The sequence below is a fragment of the Pavona decussata genome, unplaced genomic scaffold (assembly GCF_977016875.1).
Source record: "Pavona decussata unplaced genomic scaffold, jaPavDecu1.1 SCAFFOLD_254, whole genome shotgun sequence".
NCBI lineage: Eukaryota > Metazoa > Cnidaria > Anthozoa > Scleractinia > Agariciidae > Pavona > Pavona decussata.
Genome location: NW_028145657.1, coordinates 1,631,384 through 1,646,236, shown reverse-complemented (window position 1 = coordinate 1,646,236; position 14,853 = coordinate 1,631,384). Strand labels below are relative to the sequence as shown.

Genomic DNA, 14,853 nt, shown 5'->3' with positions numbered 1-14,853 from the left:
TATTTTTCCAAGGGCGGATAATATCTGGCTTGTTGTGCTAGGAAACTCTTGCTTTATGACCAGGACAGGTTTGGGAAGCCTCGGGTCCGGGGTTGCGTTTGAATACCGTGATATTACAGGAAACGTGACATTTATCTCATCCCGCTTCTTGCAAGTTTTGCCTTCTGAGGCGATTTCTGAAAAGCATTCATACGCCATCTTGCAAAATACGTCTTTCGATGGATGACGGACATGGTAGCGTTTCATAAAACGGAACAGAAGCACATTCCAATTACACCTCACACAAGAACGGGATGGTTTTCCTGAAATACGAAGGACGTATTCGCTCGAATTCAGAATGATAAAAAGGAAGAAAAACGCCTTTAAAGACATTTTCAGGCTAACGTGAGTTTTCACCTCTCTTGTTAAAATTATTCCAATGGTAATTAGTAGACAACCTAGATTCACCAATGGCCAAAGGCTTTGAATTATTAGCCACCAGGCCCCTGTTGTTCAAAGAGCGGATAACTTTATCCAGTGGATAAGTTGCTATCCAGCGGAGCAAATGTACTCTAAAGAGCGCGTTTGGCAAGTTTTTCACACAATCCCATACTAAATTTGACATATGCTTCAACTACATTCACAAATAATAGGCATATCAGGAAAATCGTGCACACATTTTATCTGCAGGATAGCGACCTATCCAGTGGATAAAGTTATCCGCTCTTTGAACAACTGGGTTACTTATCCCTCCAGTCGGAGATCGATCCAATTGCTTGGAACCAAGACAACACACGTGTAAATAATCCGTGTGGCAGTTTTACCCAGCAATTGCACAGAAACTAGTAGTAATTATCTCTGCCTGCAAATGGCTAGAAACAATAAGCAAAACGACAACTCACCATCATTATATATATTAGGTATAGGATAACGGTCGCAATGGCTTCATTTATACTGAAAATGGTATCAACGTTGCTGGCGTGCAAGAAAATAAATGGCTCTCGTTCCAAACTCCTTTCAAAAGGCATATTGCGAATCATCAACAGCAAAGCTGCCAAGATCGTGAAGTTTACAAAATGACTTATAATAAACATCGTTTTTACAAGAGTTTGAAAAAACGCCAGCATCGATTCCTCAGCTAGTCAGTACTTTATTTTTGTTTTTTCACTTTGCCGTAGGTCCACGCAATTACCTTGCGCATCCTACCTGTTCATAATTTCTTGCGCCATTAGCTGGCACACACGCGGGCACATAAACAATGCGGTTTTGCTCAATCTCGTACCCAGAATCCTCAAGCTCTTTGGCTCTTTGCTCGCCAGGAAAGTCCTGGTGAGGAACCGCTGGCCAAAGGGCCTGAGGATTAGACTTTGCCGTGAGGCTAAGCTTGGTAAAGAATTGATTGGGCGTTTTCTCCTAAATGAATATGGTGACTCCTATTTTAATTTCATATCTTCAATAAAAATACAACGTGCCGCCAACATCCCACGCAGACTTGCTTTACAAACTAATGACATGAACAAATCTACGCGTGTACCTTTTATTACTACTTTTAATCCATCGCTTTCTCACATCTCCAACATCATTAAAAAACATTATCATTTACTGTTCTCGTCTGGCCGCTGCAAAAAGGTTTTTCCAAATTTGCCTGTGTGACCTTCAGACGATCCCCTAACCTACGTGGCTTACTGGTTTCGGCTAAACTTTCTTCTAACTCGACTAATCCCCACCCACAACTCCCTTCCGGCTGCTATCGTTGCGGTAAAAATTGCGCCACTTGCCCATACATTTCCGATGGTCTCACTAACTACACCTTCTTTTCCACTGGTGAAACACGTTCTATCAAATCTAACCTGACCTGTGAAACTAAGAATCTAATCTACATGATCCAATGCAACCGCTGTATTTACAATACCTAGGAGAGACTAAACGACGCTTAAAAGACCGCTTTAATGAACACCGCCGCACCTATAGATAACCCTAATACTAAATCTAAGCCCACCACAGCCGCAGAACACTTCCTCACCGCTCCTAACCACACCGCTAACGACATGCAATTAATCCCCATAGAAAAAGTCTACTCTAACCGAGACTCAATCCGTAAGGCCAGGGAAGCCTTTTTAATCTCAAAAGGCAGAACACTTTTTCCACATGGCCTCAATATTCGCGAAGAAATGTACTAGTGTTTTTTCCTTTTATTATTTTTTTATTTTTTGTTATTATTATTATTATTGTTTCATTTGCTTCAATTTAGTTTAACGTAGTTCCGCTATTGTGCAAATATTTGTCAGCTATATAAGCGTATGTCCCAATGTAAATTTCCATTGTACCTGAAGAAGGCTGGTTTGGCCAGCCGAAATATAGTAACCTTTAAACCGTATTTCTACGTTGTCAGGTCGGTCTCTGCTTCTTGTATCATTTGTATTCAGTTGTTAAGCCGATCAGATCAACAATTGATCCAACGTATACCAGCAGGATTATCGTCCACGGTTGTTACTTGGACTTGACTCATTTAAAGAACGTACGACGTGCAATGACATATCCACTTTTTTATTTTATTTTCGTAGGATCATTAATATTATTACATTCTGTTTACATCTTAGTTGAAGCTTATAGGTGCTCAAATTTTTCTATTATGTCGTTAGTTTCATTTATTAGGCATTTTAGGAATAATTTCTGGAAGTATCGAGTGTGCCTCTTTCTTAAGGCTGAGCTAGCAAAGTTGTTATATACACAATTTACTTTTGATGTACACTTTTAACCTAAAAAAAAGAGATTATCCTATAAGAAGAGTCGAATTCGGGTCGTTGGATTCCCAAACGGGAACCTAATACTACTAGAGTATCGACCACTAGCTGGGCCACATATCTTAACCCCAAATTAACCGCAAGCTGCCTGAGCTAAATTAGACTAACTGGAGAGCTATTTACCTTAGGCTAACCGGAGTGCTGTGTAGGCTAGCCGGAGTGCTGTGTAGGCTAACCGGAGTGCTGTGTAGGCTAACCGGAGTGCTGTGTAAGCTAACCGGAGTGTTGTGTAGGCTAACCGGAGTGTTGTGTAGGCTAACCGGAGTGCTGTGTAGGCTAACCGGAGTGCTGTGTAGGCTAGCGGGAGTGTTGTGTAGGCTAACCGGAGTGTTGTGTAGGCTAGCCGGAGTGTTAATTTTGTTAGTTACAAGTCTTTCACAGAAACAGACAGGCCGAACAGCTACAGGTAACATGTGCAGCCCCCTAGGGCAGAAAATAAGCCGCCGTGGTGACCACCTTCTTATATTTATTTTCTTGACTTGGTGCAATGAGCAAGTATGCAAAGTCTATAAAAAGTTTCACTACAGATTTTTTTCGATGGAACCATTTCTTGTCGTTGAGCTTCTGCTGTGTTTTTGTTAAAACAGCATATTTAAAACAAACGCGAAAATGCTCTTTGACCGGGAAGAGGTGGAAAACATCAAGTGAAGGAAGAACTTATCATCGTCCCGGCGTTTCAGCGATTTTTTCAGCATATGTGGGAACTTGAACTTGAATGAAAAACGACCAACTAAGAGCACTGCTTTATTATACAGGAATATTAGTGATTAGGTGAGAGAATTTTACCTTCCCAGACAAAAACTTATGCTTTCCTATACGGTCCACTTCGATCACTAAGTGCATTATACACCAACAACTTTATTCTTTGATTTAAACATGGTACATCGATACATTGAGACTAGCCCACAAATAGCCAAGCTAATCTGGGCCAGCTAGTCAAAGATTGTGATATTATTTTGAGAGATTATCTCATTATTTAATATTCTACATTCCAAGCTTGTATTTCTATCATTCGTTTAGACAGCAAATATTTGCGTTGAAAAGATAAAGGAACGCAGAGTGTTCAAACCAGTCTAGACTTGATGCTCACTTTTCGTGCAGGGAGTACGTTCCAACCGGACTGAATCAAACTACACCCGCCTCAGCTGAAGCAAAGCGCGCCGAGTGCATTGTTGAGTTATATAAGCACTTGGGAATTTTTAAGAACACGAGAGAATTGCAGAGAGGCACGAGCCGTAGGCGAGTGCCTCTCTGCACTTCTCGAGTGTTCTTAAAAATTCCCAAGTGCTTATATAATTCAACAATGCACGAGAAACAAGTTTTTTTATTTCTTTTATAAAATATAAACAATCGCAACTCCTCAGACAAGTGCGAATTTTAATGAATCAACATCAAGTTTCTCCTTATACGAGATAACGCATAATTTAATAGCGCGCGCTCTTGCCGATCACGACAGAGCACGCGACAGCGCAATTAAGTAAAAAGTCAAACTGTTTTAGTTTTTCGTCACGTCGTAAGCAAGTTCAAGAAGTTAACTCCAAGTCAAGTTTAAGTTTTAAGGTGTTGAGAGACAAGTTGAAGTTAATTAAAAGTCTGGAAACATCAGTACTGTTCTTTGCGAATCGCTGGAGTGACAGCGCATTCTGTCTCTGAATTTCTCAGATTTTTCACAGGCAAAAAAAATCTGACGTGTGCTACGTGCACATGTACAATTATAATGCACGCACCATCCGTATGCTTCGTGCATTGTGGAGTTATACAGAACTCAGTTTGACCAATCACAGTGCTTGCTTGACCCTGGCTATTTTATAAATCACCATAAACGCAACTTATAGAAGAGTCAAGGCCCGTGGGCGGGGAGGGGCGGTACTCCCCTATGTAGGCTTCATAGTTATGTTGTTTTGAGCCATTTTGTTTGGTATAGGATGTAGGTTTTAACCGTCTTGGTCTCAAAGTCTGGAAAAAAAAAAGGTATGGATTTTACACAAACGGATATGGATCTTAGAGAACCGTCTGACTGAATGGGCATGAATTTTACAGGCCTACAGGAGCCGTTTCTCGAAAGTCCCGGCCCGGTTAAGTGTTTTTGGTGATAAAAGTATTTTAGCAGAAGTCGATTTTTGTTAGCTTTGAATACTAAATTTTTAAATCTCATAATTCTATGCAAACATTGTCCAAGTACCAATGATGTCTGTAATCACTGTGTAATCGGCGAAAAACATTCAGTTTAAAAAATATACGAATCGGGCCCGGTAAGTTACCGGGTCTTTCGAGAAACGGGCCCCGGGCCTGATAAGTATATTTTTAAATGTTTTTTCGCCAATTACACAGTGATTACAGACAAGGTACTTGGCCAATGTTTTCATAGAATTATAAGATTTTAAAAGTTAGTATTCAATGCTAACAAAACCTAACTTCTGTTAAGGAACATTTACCACCAAAGACACTTATCGGACCCGTTAAGTTACCGCGACTTTCGAGAAGCGGGCTCCAGGTCTGAAACAGGGTCAAAGTTTGGAGAACCAAGCCACACACCCACCCCCAGAAAAACTTTCAAAGAGTACCCCTCTCGGGAGTCAAAGGCTTTAAACAAGGATTGCTATGAAGCTAGCTACAGAGTGCATGCATGCTACTGTATTTCAATGGTTTCATTCATTGTTTTGTGTTTCGCTTGTTCTTTTCATGATCATTTCAATTTCTGGTAGACCTTCCCCCTTCTCGACGTCAACACTTGTGTCTGTAAAAACAATAAAGAGGATAATTGTTTATTATGTGAGCAATCAATCTGCCCTTGTGCATAGTACTGTGACTGGGTTATGGCTATAGCCCCAGCTCTTGCCTTTGGGTAGTAAATCCCCAAGGGAATAAATGTGATGAAATCAGTCTAAGCCTGGTAAATAAATGAGAATGACGTATTAGGGAGTGTAAGAAGCTACAACGGCGACGGCAACAAGAACGTCACAAAACAATAGGATTTAATGACAAAAACAAAGGCCCTGCACGTGTGTTAAAAGTTTTGGTACATTTCTTTGCTGTACTCGGCCAACGTGAAATGACCAACAGTTCAAGGTTTTGTGGAGAACGTGAGCACATGACGTTAATTTTTTCATTCTCTGTCTCAACTTGAACGCCGTTCCCAACTTTTCTGTTACTGGATAGTTCCGCCACATTGTACAAGTTAAAAAAATTGGAATAATCGCGAAGTAGTACAAGTACCACGAACTTGTATTTTAGGCCACGTTTTCGTTTCCGTTGCCGTTGCCATCGTGGTTTCTTAAAGTCACTTATATTTAGTAAGTGACTCAGGCATACTCGGAAAAAATCTTAAGTATGCCTGTGTCACTTACTGAATAATACATCATTCTCATAAATCCCCGAGTTTAATTAGGTACACTTTTACTCGTTACCAACTGAAGAAATAGAACAAAATAACTATCCAGGAGAAACAGCAGTGCTTGAACAAATCAGGGTCAAGGATAAAAAAAATTATGAACGGAAGTTAAGTTAGCTGTATCACGAATCTCTTACATTATCGTCTGAAGTTAAAAAAGTTTATTCTCTTAACCTTGAAGATTTCTTTGCCGTACTCTCGAAAAACCTTGAAGTTCCCACAACGTTCCAGTTATGACGATAACAATAAGGAGACCAGCCAAGCCGCATAGTACATAATCACCAATGTCCATCTTCCTTTTAGAAGACCCTTTCATACTCTGCCGTCTTTTCCCATGTCGGTGAGTGTTGAAGCAGGCAATCTGTAATGGCATTGTATATAACGGCTTTATAAATAAACAAAAGTAAAGGAAAAATTAATTTCCATAGCGGAATTAGAGGAGAAGTATGCTATTTATTTATCTCAGTATTCTTATCTAGTTATGAGTTATTCAATATAATGCATAGAAGAGCTTTCTCACAAAATGCTAAACTTTCAAGCCGTGTTCGTTTTCAGTGTACGCACTATGATTTTTCGGTTGGATTTGACGGTCGGACAGCAGCGGCAGTATATCACAGTGATATCAGAGCACGAATTGACACCCGACTTACTGCCGATCCAGGGAAATAAAAGTCGGACCGACACAGAAAAATTGTTGCAGTTGCAAACGACTGTTAACAAATCGGGCTGACACTTTTAAAGAATCTACTGTGCGTACGATTTGCGCTCTAAGAACTGAATGCCGAGCCGACAAATTAAGGTGACAAATCTTAGCGTCAGTGTTAACTGGCCTTAAAAACGCAGCGTTAGTTTAAAACAAGGGAGTGTTGGTCAGTGTTGTAAAAGAGCAGGTTGCTGTTAGTAATAGTAAGCGGAAGGTCAAAGGTTTGACTCTTTTTCCGAGTATGCTTGTGTCACAGACTGCAAAATTCATCTCTCACACTTGTACTCGTGTACGAGCTAACACAGTCAGAGGGATGTGATATTTTTGTTTCGAATTCTGTCCTTGTGGATGTTTTGTTTTGGCTACAAAATTTTTGTTCTTCAAGGGGCGGGGGGTGAAGGAGGAAGGAGGTTATGCTAAGAAAATAAAGATGCTTGGTTAGGAAAAGAAAGACGAAATATGCTATAAATTTATATAATTACTCTTTTAGATTTAGACTCGAATATGAAACAAACCAAGTCAGGATCGAACCTCTGATTCTTCCTCTGATTCTTCCTCTTCATTCTGTCCATAACCATTAACCCCATTATCATCATCATCGTCACCATCGTCATCACCATCGTCATACTCATTAATCTTATTTCGCAAACAGTCCATGAATTTTTCATAATCTCTTGGTTTTGACATCTTGACACCCACTCCAATGTAAGGTACTTCCTTCTCAAGAACGTTGACAATCGTGAAGTCAGTTCCCTCTCCGCACTCAAAAAGCCATATCTTGTCCTCGACGCCGTTTTCAAGACTGTCAAAGAGCTCCTTTTCTGTAGAATATTCTGTAACAAAGAATCGCATAAAAATTAAAAGCAAAAGTAACTAGCCCCATGATATGCATCCGGATAATTTACCTTCAGTAGTTTAGAGAGATTTTGACTCCGGTTCTTAATGTACGTGCTTTGTACTTTTTAAACTTTGCTAGAATTATATTCACGTTACTGCTAGAGATAAAAATTTGATGGCCGTAATTTTTAACTGATGTCCATTTTCTCTAATGACCGACAAATTTTCCTTATTCCCAGAAAGGAAACGTCGCTGTAACATCAGGAAGTGTGGTAAACAATTTGGTGTAAGTCCCTATAAAGATTGAAATGAGACGTATTTTCGTGACAGAGTATCATCAGCAGCGAACAACTGACTGTTTGAAACGGCAAAAATAGTGTCGATGGGTTTCAATCATAAATTTGTTCGTTATTCAAGGATGTCAGTACGAACAGCATTACATCAGATTACATTTTTTATGTAGAGAAATGAATTGTTGCGTAGGAAAATGGTTTACGCATTCCTGTGACCAAGTTTCACCATCAATAAAAACTGCTGTATTCAAACTGGCTGACGCATTTTCGACAGCAAACTGTCATTTGTCCGGATACGGCTTTAAGCTTGTGCGCATTTGAATCAAATTTCTTTCTGTACTGATATCACAAATATTTTGTCATGTGACAAACAAGCTTCCTTCAGTCTTTCAAACGTGCCCTTTGTGGAATAATCATTATTAGTTCATTTTTATACATATTTTTTAAGAAATTTGGAGCAAATTCTGTACTTTTAAATATTTAGAATTCTTAAAATACATTGCTATTATACGATAGTTTTAATTCTTAAGGTTTTAATCTAATTAGATGGGGGACCACAAATTTATTAGTCTCGCATAGTATTTAGTGCATCACAATTCGCCATCGTTTCTGTACGCCTTACGTGCCTGCATTTATTGTATGTGACACAATTGAATGAATTATACCTGTTAATGTGGCTCCGTGACTGAATCGCTGAAAAAAATCCCTGCTTCCCAATGGAACACCAATCTGGGGAACAAAAAATTATGAAGTATGCCGTCAACTTGGAAAACTGTGTTACAATGCGAGATCACGCGCGGTTAGAGTGAATTGCACCTCGCAGTAGAAGCACGCTCGACGAGAGTGTAACACAGATTGAGCCAGAACCGTGTGCCATGTTTTCCATTCAAAATCTCGCGTAAAGAGATTTGGAACGGAGCTGTGTAATTGGCTGATTCTTCTGCTTGCGCTTCCGATTCCGACCAATCAGTTCACACTTGTTCACAAGCGATGGAATGAAACGGTTGCATTAAAAGAGGATACGATTATAAAAATACGCTTAACGTTAACGTAAAACATAAAAAAACAGTTCAACGTCAATATTTGTTCATTATGTTAAAAGTACTAAATAACGTTTGTTGTGTCTTTCAGAGAAAATGAATGCAGTTTGTTATTATTATTATTATTTTTATTATTATTATTATTATTATTATCATCATCATCATCATTATTATTATTATTATTATTATTATTATTGCTATTATTATTATTGTTATTATTATTATTATTATTATTATTATTATTAGTATTATTATTATTATTATTATTATTATTATTATTATTATTATCATCATCATTAGCATCATTATTACTGAAGATTTCATCTTTGTTTTCATGAATTATTTACATCACTTGCCGACACGGGCCTGGGCTAGTTATGTTTCACTCAATCATTTTCATTACATGCAAACAGTTTATACGTATTCATAGAACTTCTTAACTATATTTGCGTTCTGGCAGATAATCCATTTCTGACAGCGTTTAATAAGGAAGGACAGCTCTTTGTCAGTGTTCGTTATTACTATGATTATAATTATTATTATTATTATTATTATTATTATTATTATTATTATTATTATTATTATTATTATTATTATTATTATTATTATTATCATCATTATCATCATTACCTTGTCACCAAACACTTCATCCAGAGGTTGCATTTCATCAGCAGTGAGGGAGGAGGAGACCTGGGCAGTAATGATTGACATCAACACCAAACCCATGATCATCCACAGTGAAGCATAAGCTCGCGCCAGCGATGATTTAGGGATCCGGTCACCATAGCTACCAATGAAATATTGTGTAGGAAAAAGGTTAAGATGATCCCATTGAATTTCGCATCCTCTTGACACATCATGTTTTACACATTAGCGCGCTCATACAGAACATTCAGTGCAGATTTGCCTTGAAGGTTAGTTCCCCTAAGTGATTTTAACATGGCGATCCCATATCTTTTCTTTCATATATTTAAAAGATACGACCTCGATGATGTGTCCAGCTTTGTAAAATATAAGTTTTGAAATATCCTTACTGAATCACTCTCACAAAGTGTTTTCAGGCACTTCAGTTGATTGGAATCGTACATATGCTCAAATTATCCTGTTATTTTAATAGTTTCGTTTTTTCAGCAACACTCTCGAGACATTTTAATGTACAATTGTTATGCTATTACGTATACAAGAGGAATAATACGAACAATGTTGTTCCCAGAAATAACTTTCTGGAAGTAATATATCCTCTTCTCTCTCAAGGCTAGGCATTTTGATACTTCTGTCACAAGCGTGCAAAGTTGTTTTAGCTATCAGTGTTTTCGGTAGTATTAGCACAGGACCGGCATGTTCCTGCCGGGGCGTGAAGCGACCACCGAAGGCGCTAGTTGCTAGGTAGGTGCGGGGGCATGCTGCCCCGGGAAATATTTGAGTTTATAACCTCGGAAACGTTGTTTCGGCGTTCCTGAGACCGTAGAAGCAGTTTCCTACCCCTGAAATGCTTTATGATTAGAAAAACTTCGTAATTTGTTGGCCATATTTTAAACTATCATATCGCTGTGTGGGAGATAGCAAAGTTATTTTCAGTTGTATCTTAATGCATGGCGAATGCTGTAAATCTGGTGTCCTGGGACTATGATTTTCAAAACTCTCAAATATTAAGCCAATATTTTCATCCAGGTCCTCATCAGATCTTGTCAGAACTATCGTCTCATCAGAATTATCGTCTCATCAAAGTACTGGACATCATATAGCAAGTAACCGGACGTTACGTCCGGCCTCCGGTCGCTATAGGGCAAAGACAAGCACGGTGGTCTCCTTTTTTACAATTTTATTTTGGAATGAGATAGATGTAGATGTAATAGAGAGAGATAGATGAGATAGATGTAATAATAGATAGATGTAAAAAGTTTGAAAAAATCCACCACAGCTTCGTTTAAAATGGAAATACCTTAAATATAATGGTTTGAGTGAGATTCAACCTAACCTACAGGTCTAGATTTGTTGCAAAGTGATTTGCGCGTATGGTATTTTGCTGCGATCTGTTTTGCGGCGTTTTGTGCCCTCAACATTGATGAAATTGTAAGAGCGAACTGCAGATGCGTGGGGGTGGGGGTGGGGGGTTGAAAAGTTCGAGCCCCTACTTGAGTTTAGTGGTTAGGAAATGGTGGACTGAACATAAAAGATTGACTAATGCGCCCGTGGACACCAAGTTTAAAGCGGAGTAATATCCCATAACAATTCTTATTTTGATGTAAAGACGTTGGCTTTAAGTATTCTTGAATAGTGCAGGGACCACTTGTACAAACAGCAGCAAAGTATAGCCGGATCTTTGTGTAGATCAGGATCAGCAATGTTGAATAACACGTTAAATCAAATGCAAGGCTGATCGGACAGCTAAAATAATTTTGTTGCCCAATATTTCGGTTAGACAATACTAACCTCTTCAGGGGCTGCAAAAAGCTAAGTAAAAATCGGAAATAAACGGTTACAATATTTAAAGACAATACAAATGAAAAGTTTATTTCAAAAATTATTTTAGCTGTCCGATCATCTTTGCATTTGGCGATTACCGTGTGTGTGTTTTAGCCATTCTTACGATTCTTGTCGCCTAACGAACTGATAATGTGTTCAATATTCATTTGCCGAGAAACGACAGGCCCGAGCAATCTCATTCTTATCCTTATTTAATTACGTAGCGTATGTTTGATCCAGTGAACGGCGATGCCCGCACGAGGTGCCAGAGACCTGGTTGCCGCAAAAAACGCAATCTGTATATCCTTCATTTCACGGTAGATTTGGATAATTTCTGACTACGTATAACATCTTCTCTAACCGCCGTCGTGAAGGGCCTGCCTTAATTTGACAGCCGACCTTCAACCAATCGTGATACAACACACGGCAGCCAAGTGAATGCGTGTCATTTTACTGACATCTCAGTAGATTTTCTGAGTGTTTTCACGAAAGGCTCAAGCTGAAAAATAAACACACTTAACTTTTCGTCATTACCCCGTTGTTGTCATGGTAACGATGGCCCACCATAAGCCTTCTCGTGTGCCTCTCCAAAACGACTTTGGAAAATGTCCAGAGTTAGCTTTGTGATCCTGTGAATAAAGACGTGTTTCGTTTAAGGTCAACGTATCCAGTCTATGTTTCTATAATAAAGCTAAATATGGGTTTTCTATAATAAGCTACATATGTATTTTGAATGCCAGATGGTATGTTATGTTAATCAGCGATTGTTCTCAGTTCCCTGTCATCATCCCTTTCTAGTATTTAATTCGAGATAAAACTCAGAATTTCGTGTTTCCTTTCCTTGCCTTTGTTTTCATTTACATTGTTATTTTACTTTAGTCCCTGCTAAGAGACACAAGAACTTAAAAATGCCCGCGCCACATCGATCGGGAGACGCGCAGCGTAAACAGATGTCTTGAACATTACCGAAATTTCTCTTATTTTGTCCATTTGCATTCTTTATTTCTCGTCTAGGAGATTAATACATGACTTGGAATGAAAACAAACAAAATCCTGCAAATTCACGTACAAAGGAAATAAGTATTTAAGGACGAATGAAAGTATAAGATAAATCTCGTTTTAGTTTTAATTTAAACTGAGTTTTGCATTTTAGTAGGAATCAAAATGGCTTTGGCAAGCATTTACAATAACAATCATTAGCAACTAAATTTGTGAAACTAATCCAGATTCGTTGACACCGGTGAGGTTTTGTAATACTTACCAAAAACCAGATCATAATTCCTGATAATATAGCAGCCATCGGACAAAAGACAAGCAGTCTCCATATTTTTCCAAGGGCGGATAATGTCTGGCTTGTTGTGCTATGAAACTCTTGCTTTATGGCCAGAACAGGTTTGGGAAGCGTCGGGCCCAGGGTTGCGTTTGAATACCGTGATATTACGGAAAACGTGACATTTATCTTATTCCGCTTCTTGCAAGTTTCGTTTTTTGGAGCAATGGCTGAAAAGCATTCATACGTCATATTGCAAAATGCGTCTTTCGGTGGCCTGTCCGGCATAAAACGGAACGGAAACGCATTCCAATTACACCTCACACAAGAACGGGATGGTTTTCCTGAAATACAAAGGACGTATTCGCTCGAATTCAGAATGATAAAAAGGAAGAAAAACCCCTTTAAAGACATTTTCAGGCTAACGTGAGTTTTCTCTCTTGTTAAAATTATTCCAATGGTAATTAGTAGACAACTTAGATTCACCAATGGCCAAAAGCTTTTAATTATTAGCCACCAGATGGTTACTTATCCCTCCAGTCGGAGATCGATCCAATTGCTTGGAACCAAGACAACACACACGTAAATAATTCGTGTGGAAGTTTTACCCAACAATTGCACAGAAACTAGGAGTAATTATCTCTGCCTGCAGATGGCTAGAAACAATAAGCAAAACGACAACTCACCATCATTATATATAATAGGTATACGATAACGGTCGCAATGGCTTAAAGGGGAAGTATCATGGGGTTTTTAATATCTTTTGTTAAAAATGCTAAAATAAGACCTTCAATCACCTGCCAAATAATTCTAGAATGACGAGAGGAACGAAATCAACTCAATTCTTGAAAGAAACAACTTGTGATCTGTTCTAGCGCATTTTGGAAACAAAAATGCGAGAACTTGAAAAACATTAGCCAAATATTTTTCAAGTTTCAATCGAAACCGGCCTACCCTGTCTCTGGCCAGAGGCACTAATCGACAGTTTTATTGTACTGGGGTCATAATTTTTAACAAACTTGACAATTAGTTTTTTGTTTCCGCTAACAGTCAAACATTTTTGGGTTTTGAAATGACAGCAAATTTTCGTGATACTTCCCCTTTAAGGTGGCCGAACACAGTTTGCACGCGCTTTACAGATTATATAAGATAAGATAAGATAATACTTTATTGAACACTCCCCAGAGGGGCTTTTCGGTGATCAATAATATTAATATTAATAATAATAATAATATTAAGCGTGCGCTAGGGTTGTGGTACGCAAATACGGCGGTCGATAAAGTGATCCCTCAATTTCACATGAAATGGATAATAAAGTTAAGTTTTGGACCTAAATAATTAAGTTTCTCGTTTCTGGACTATTTTTCTTTTCTTTCCGAGCAAAAAAGTCGTTCACTCAGACCTTTTGCATGCTTTTCATCTTTGCCATGAAACCCAATTAAAGCCACGCATGCGCATTTGACCAAAGAATTGTGACTGTTTTTTGTGGAAATGAACTGTTTTCTAAGGAACCGCTCATTAGAATTTCTTGATATTTGGCATGAAAATAGTTCCCTAAAAGCGTAACTTGCCTACAAAGAGAAACCTAAATCTAAACAAACAATAGCCTCCATTTGGCGCGAAAATATGCTCAGATATTTGTCCGCGGACAGTATCTGTTCCGAGAAGCGAACAGTTTTCTGAGAGCGAAGCTCGAGGAAAACTGTGAGCTTCGAGGACAAATATCTGAGCATATTTTTAAAGCCAAATAGAGGCTATTGTGGTTATTATTCTTCAAATATTTTTCGCAACATGTAGCAACGAGCTTGAGTATTTGAACATTTCGTTTAAGAACAGTTTACCGTCAAAAATGTTTAGAGCGTATGTTGTTTTCTAATACTGCTTTATCGACCAGCAGGTTTATCTCTCCTTCTGTCACAAAAGCAAACCGTTCCCCCATCTTGACATTAATTTTAATTGTAAAATTGACGCGCCTTGAAGTTTTTGAAATTGGGGAATATCACTTGGGGAATATCATCGGATATTCCCCAGTTTTAGCTGGGGCATATTCGGTCACGTGAAGAGTTTAGA

At 38.5% G+C, this 14,853-nt stretch overlaps 2 protein-coding genes across 3 annotated transcripts in view; both read right to left on the bottom strand.

The window, feature by feature from the left end:
• LOC146456504 (uncharacterized) overlaps positions 1–14,853 on the bottom strand; it is a 36,458-nt gene that overhangs the window by 10,889 nt on the left and 10,716 nt on the right. The gene's annotated exons all lie outside the window — the stretch shown is intronic.
• On the bottom strand, positions 2,644–13,225 carry LOC146456505 (uncharacterized). 2 transcript variants are annotated; one of them, XM_085092977.1, is made up of 7 exons: positions 12,775–13,225; positions 12,048–12,142; positions 9,678–9,834; positions 8,673–8,736; positions 7,409–7,710; positions 6,349–6,559; positions 2,644–5,520 (listed from the first exon to the last, which is right to left on the bottom strand). In XM_085092977.1, exons 1-7 carry the CDS (start codon positions 13,195–13,197, stop codon positions 5,432–5,434), a joined length of 1,341 nt encoding a protein of 446 aa, XP_084949103.1. In that variant the 5' UTR covers positions 13,198–13,225; the 3' UTR covers positions 2,644–5,431. The 2 variants fall into 2 exon arrangements, with proteins under 2 accessions (XP_084949103.1, XP_084949104.1); XM_085092978.1 differs by having other exon boundaries at positions 2,645–5,520; positions 6,349–6,535.

Bases quoted from the DNA above. Each gene is read 5' to 3' on its own strand.
- LOC146456505 (XM_085092977.1), bottom strand. From the start codon at position 13,197: ATGTCTTTAAAGGGGTTTTTCTTCCTTTTTATCATTCTGAATTCGAGC. The intron at 12,143-12,774 runs GTAAGTATTACA...CTTTATTCACAG, and splicing joins GAATTATGATCTGGTTTTTG to GATCACAAAGCTAACTCTGG. The intron at 5,521-6,348 runs GTTAAGAGAATA...TTGTTTTTACAG, and splicing joins ACGGCAAAGAAATCTTCAAG to ACACAAGTGTTGACGTCGAG.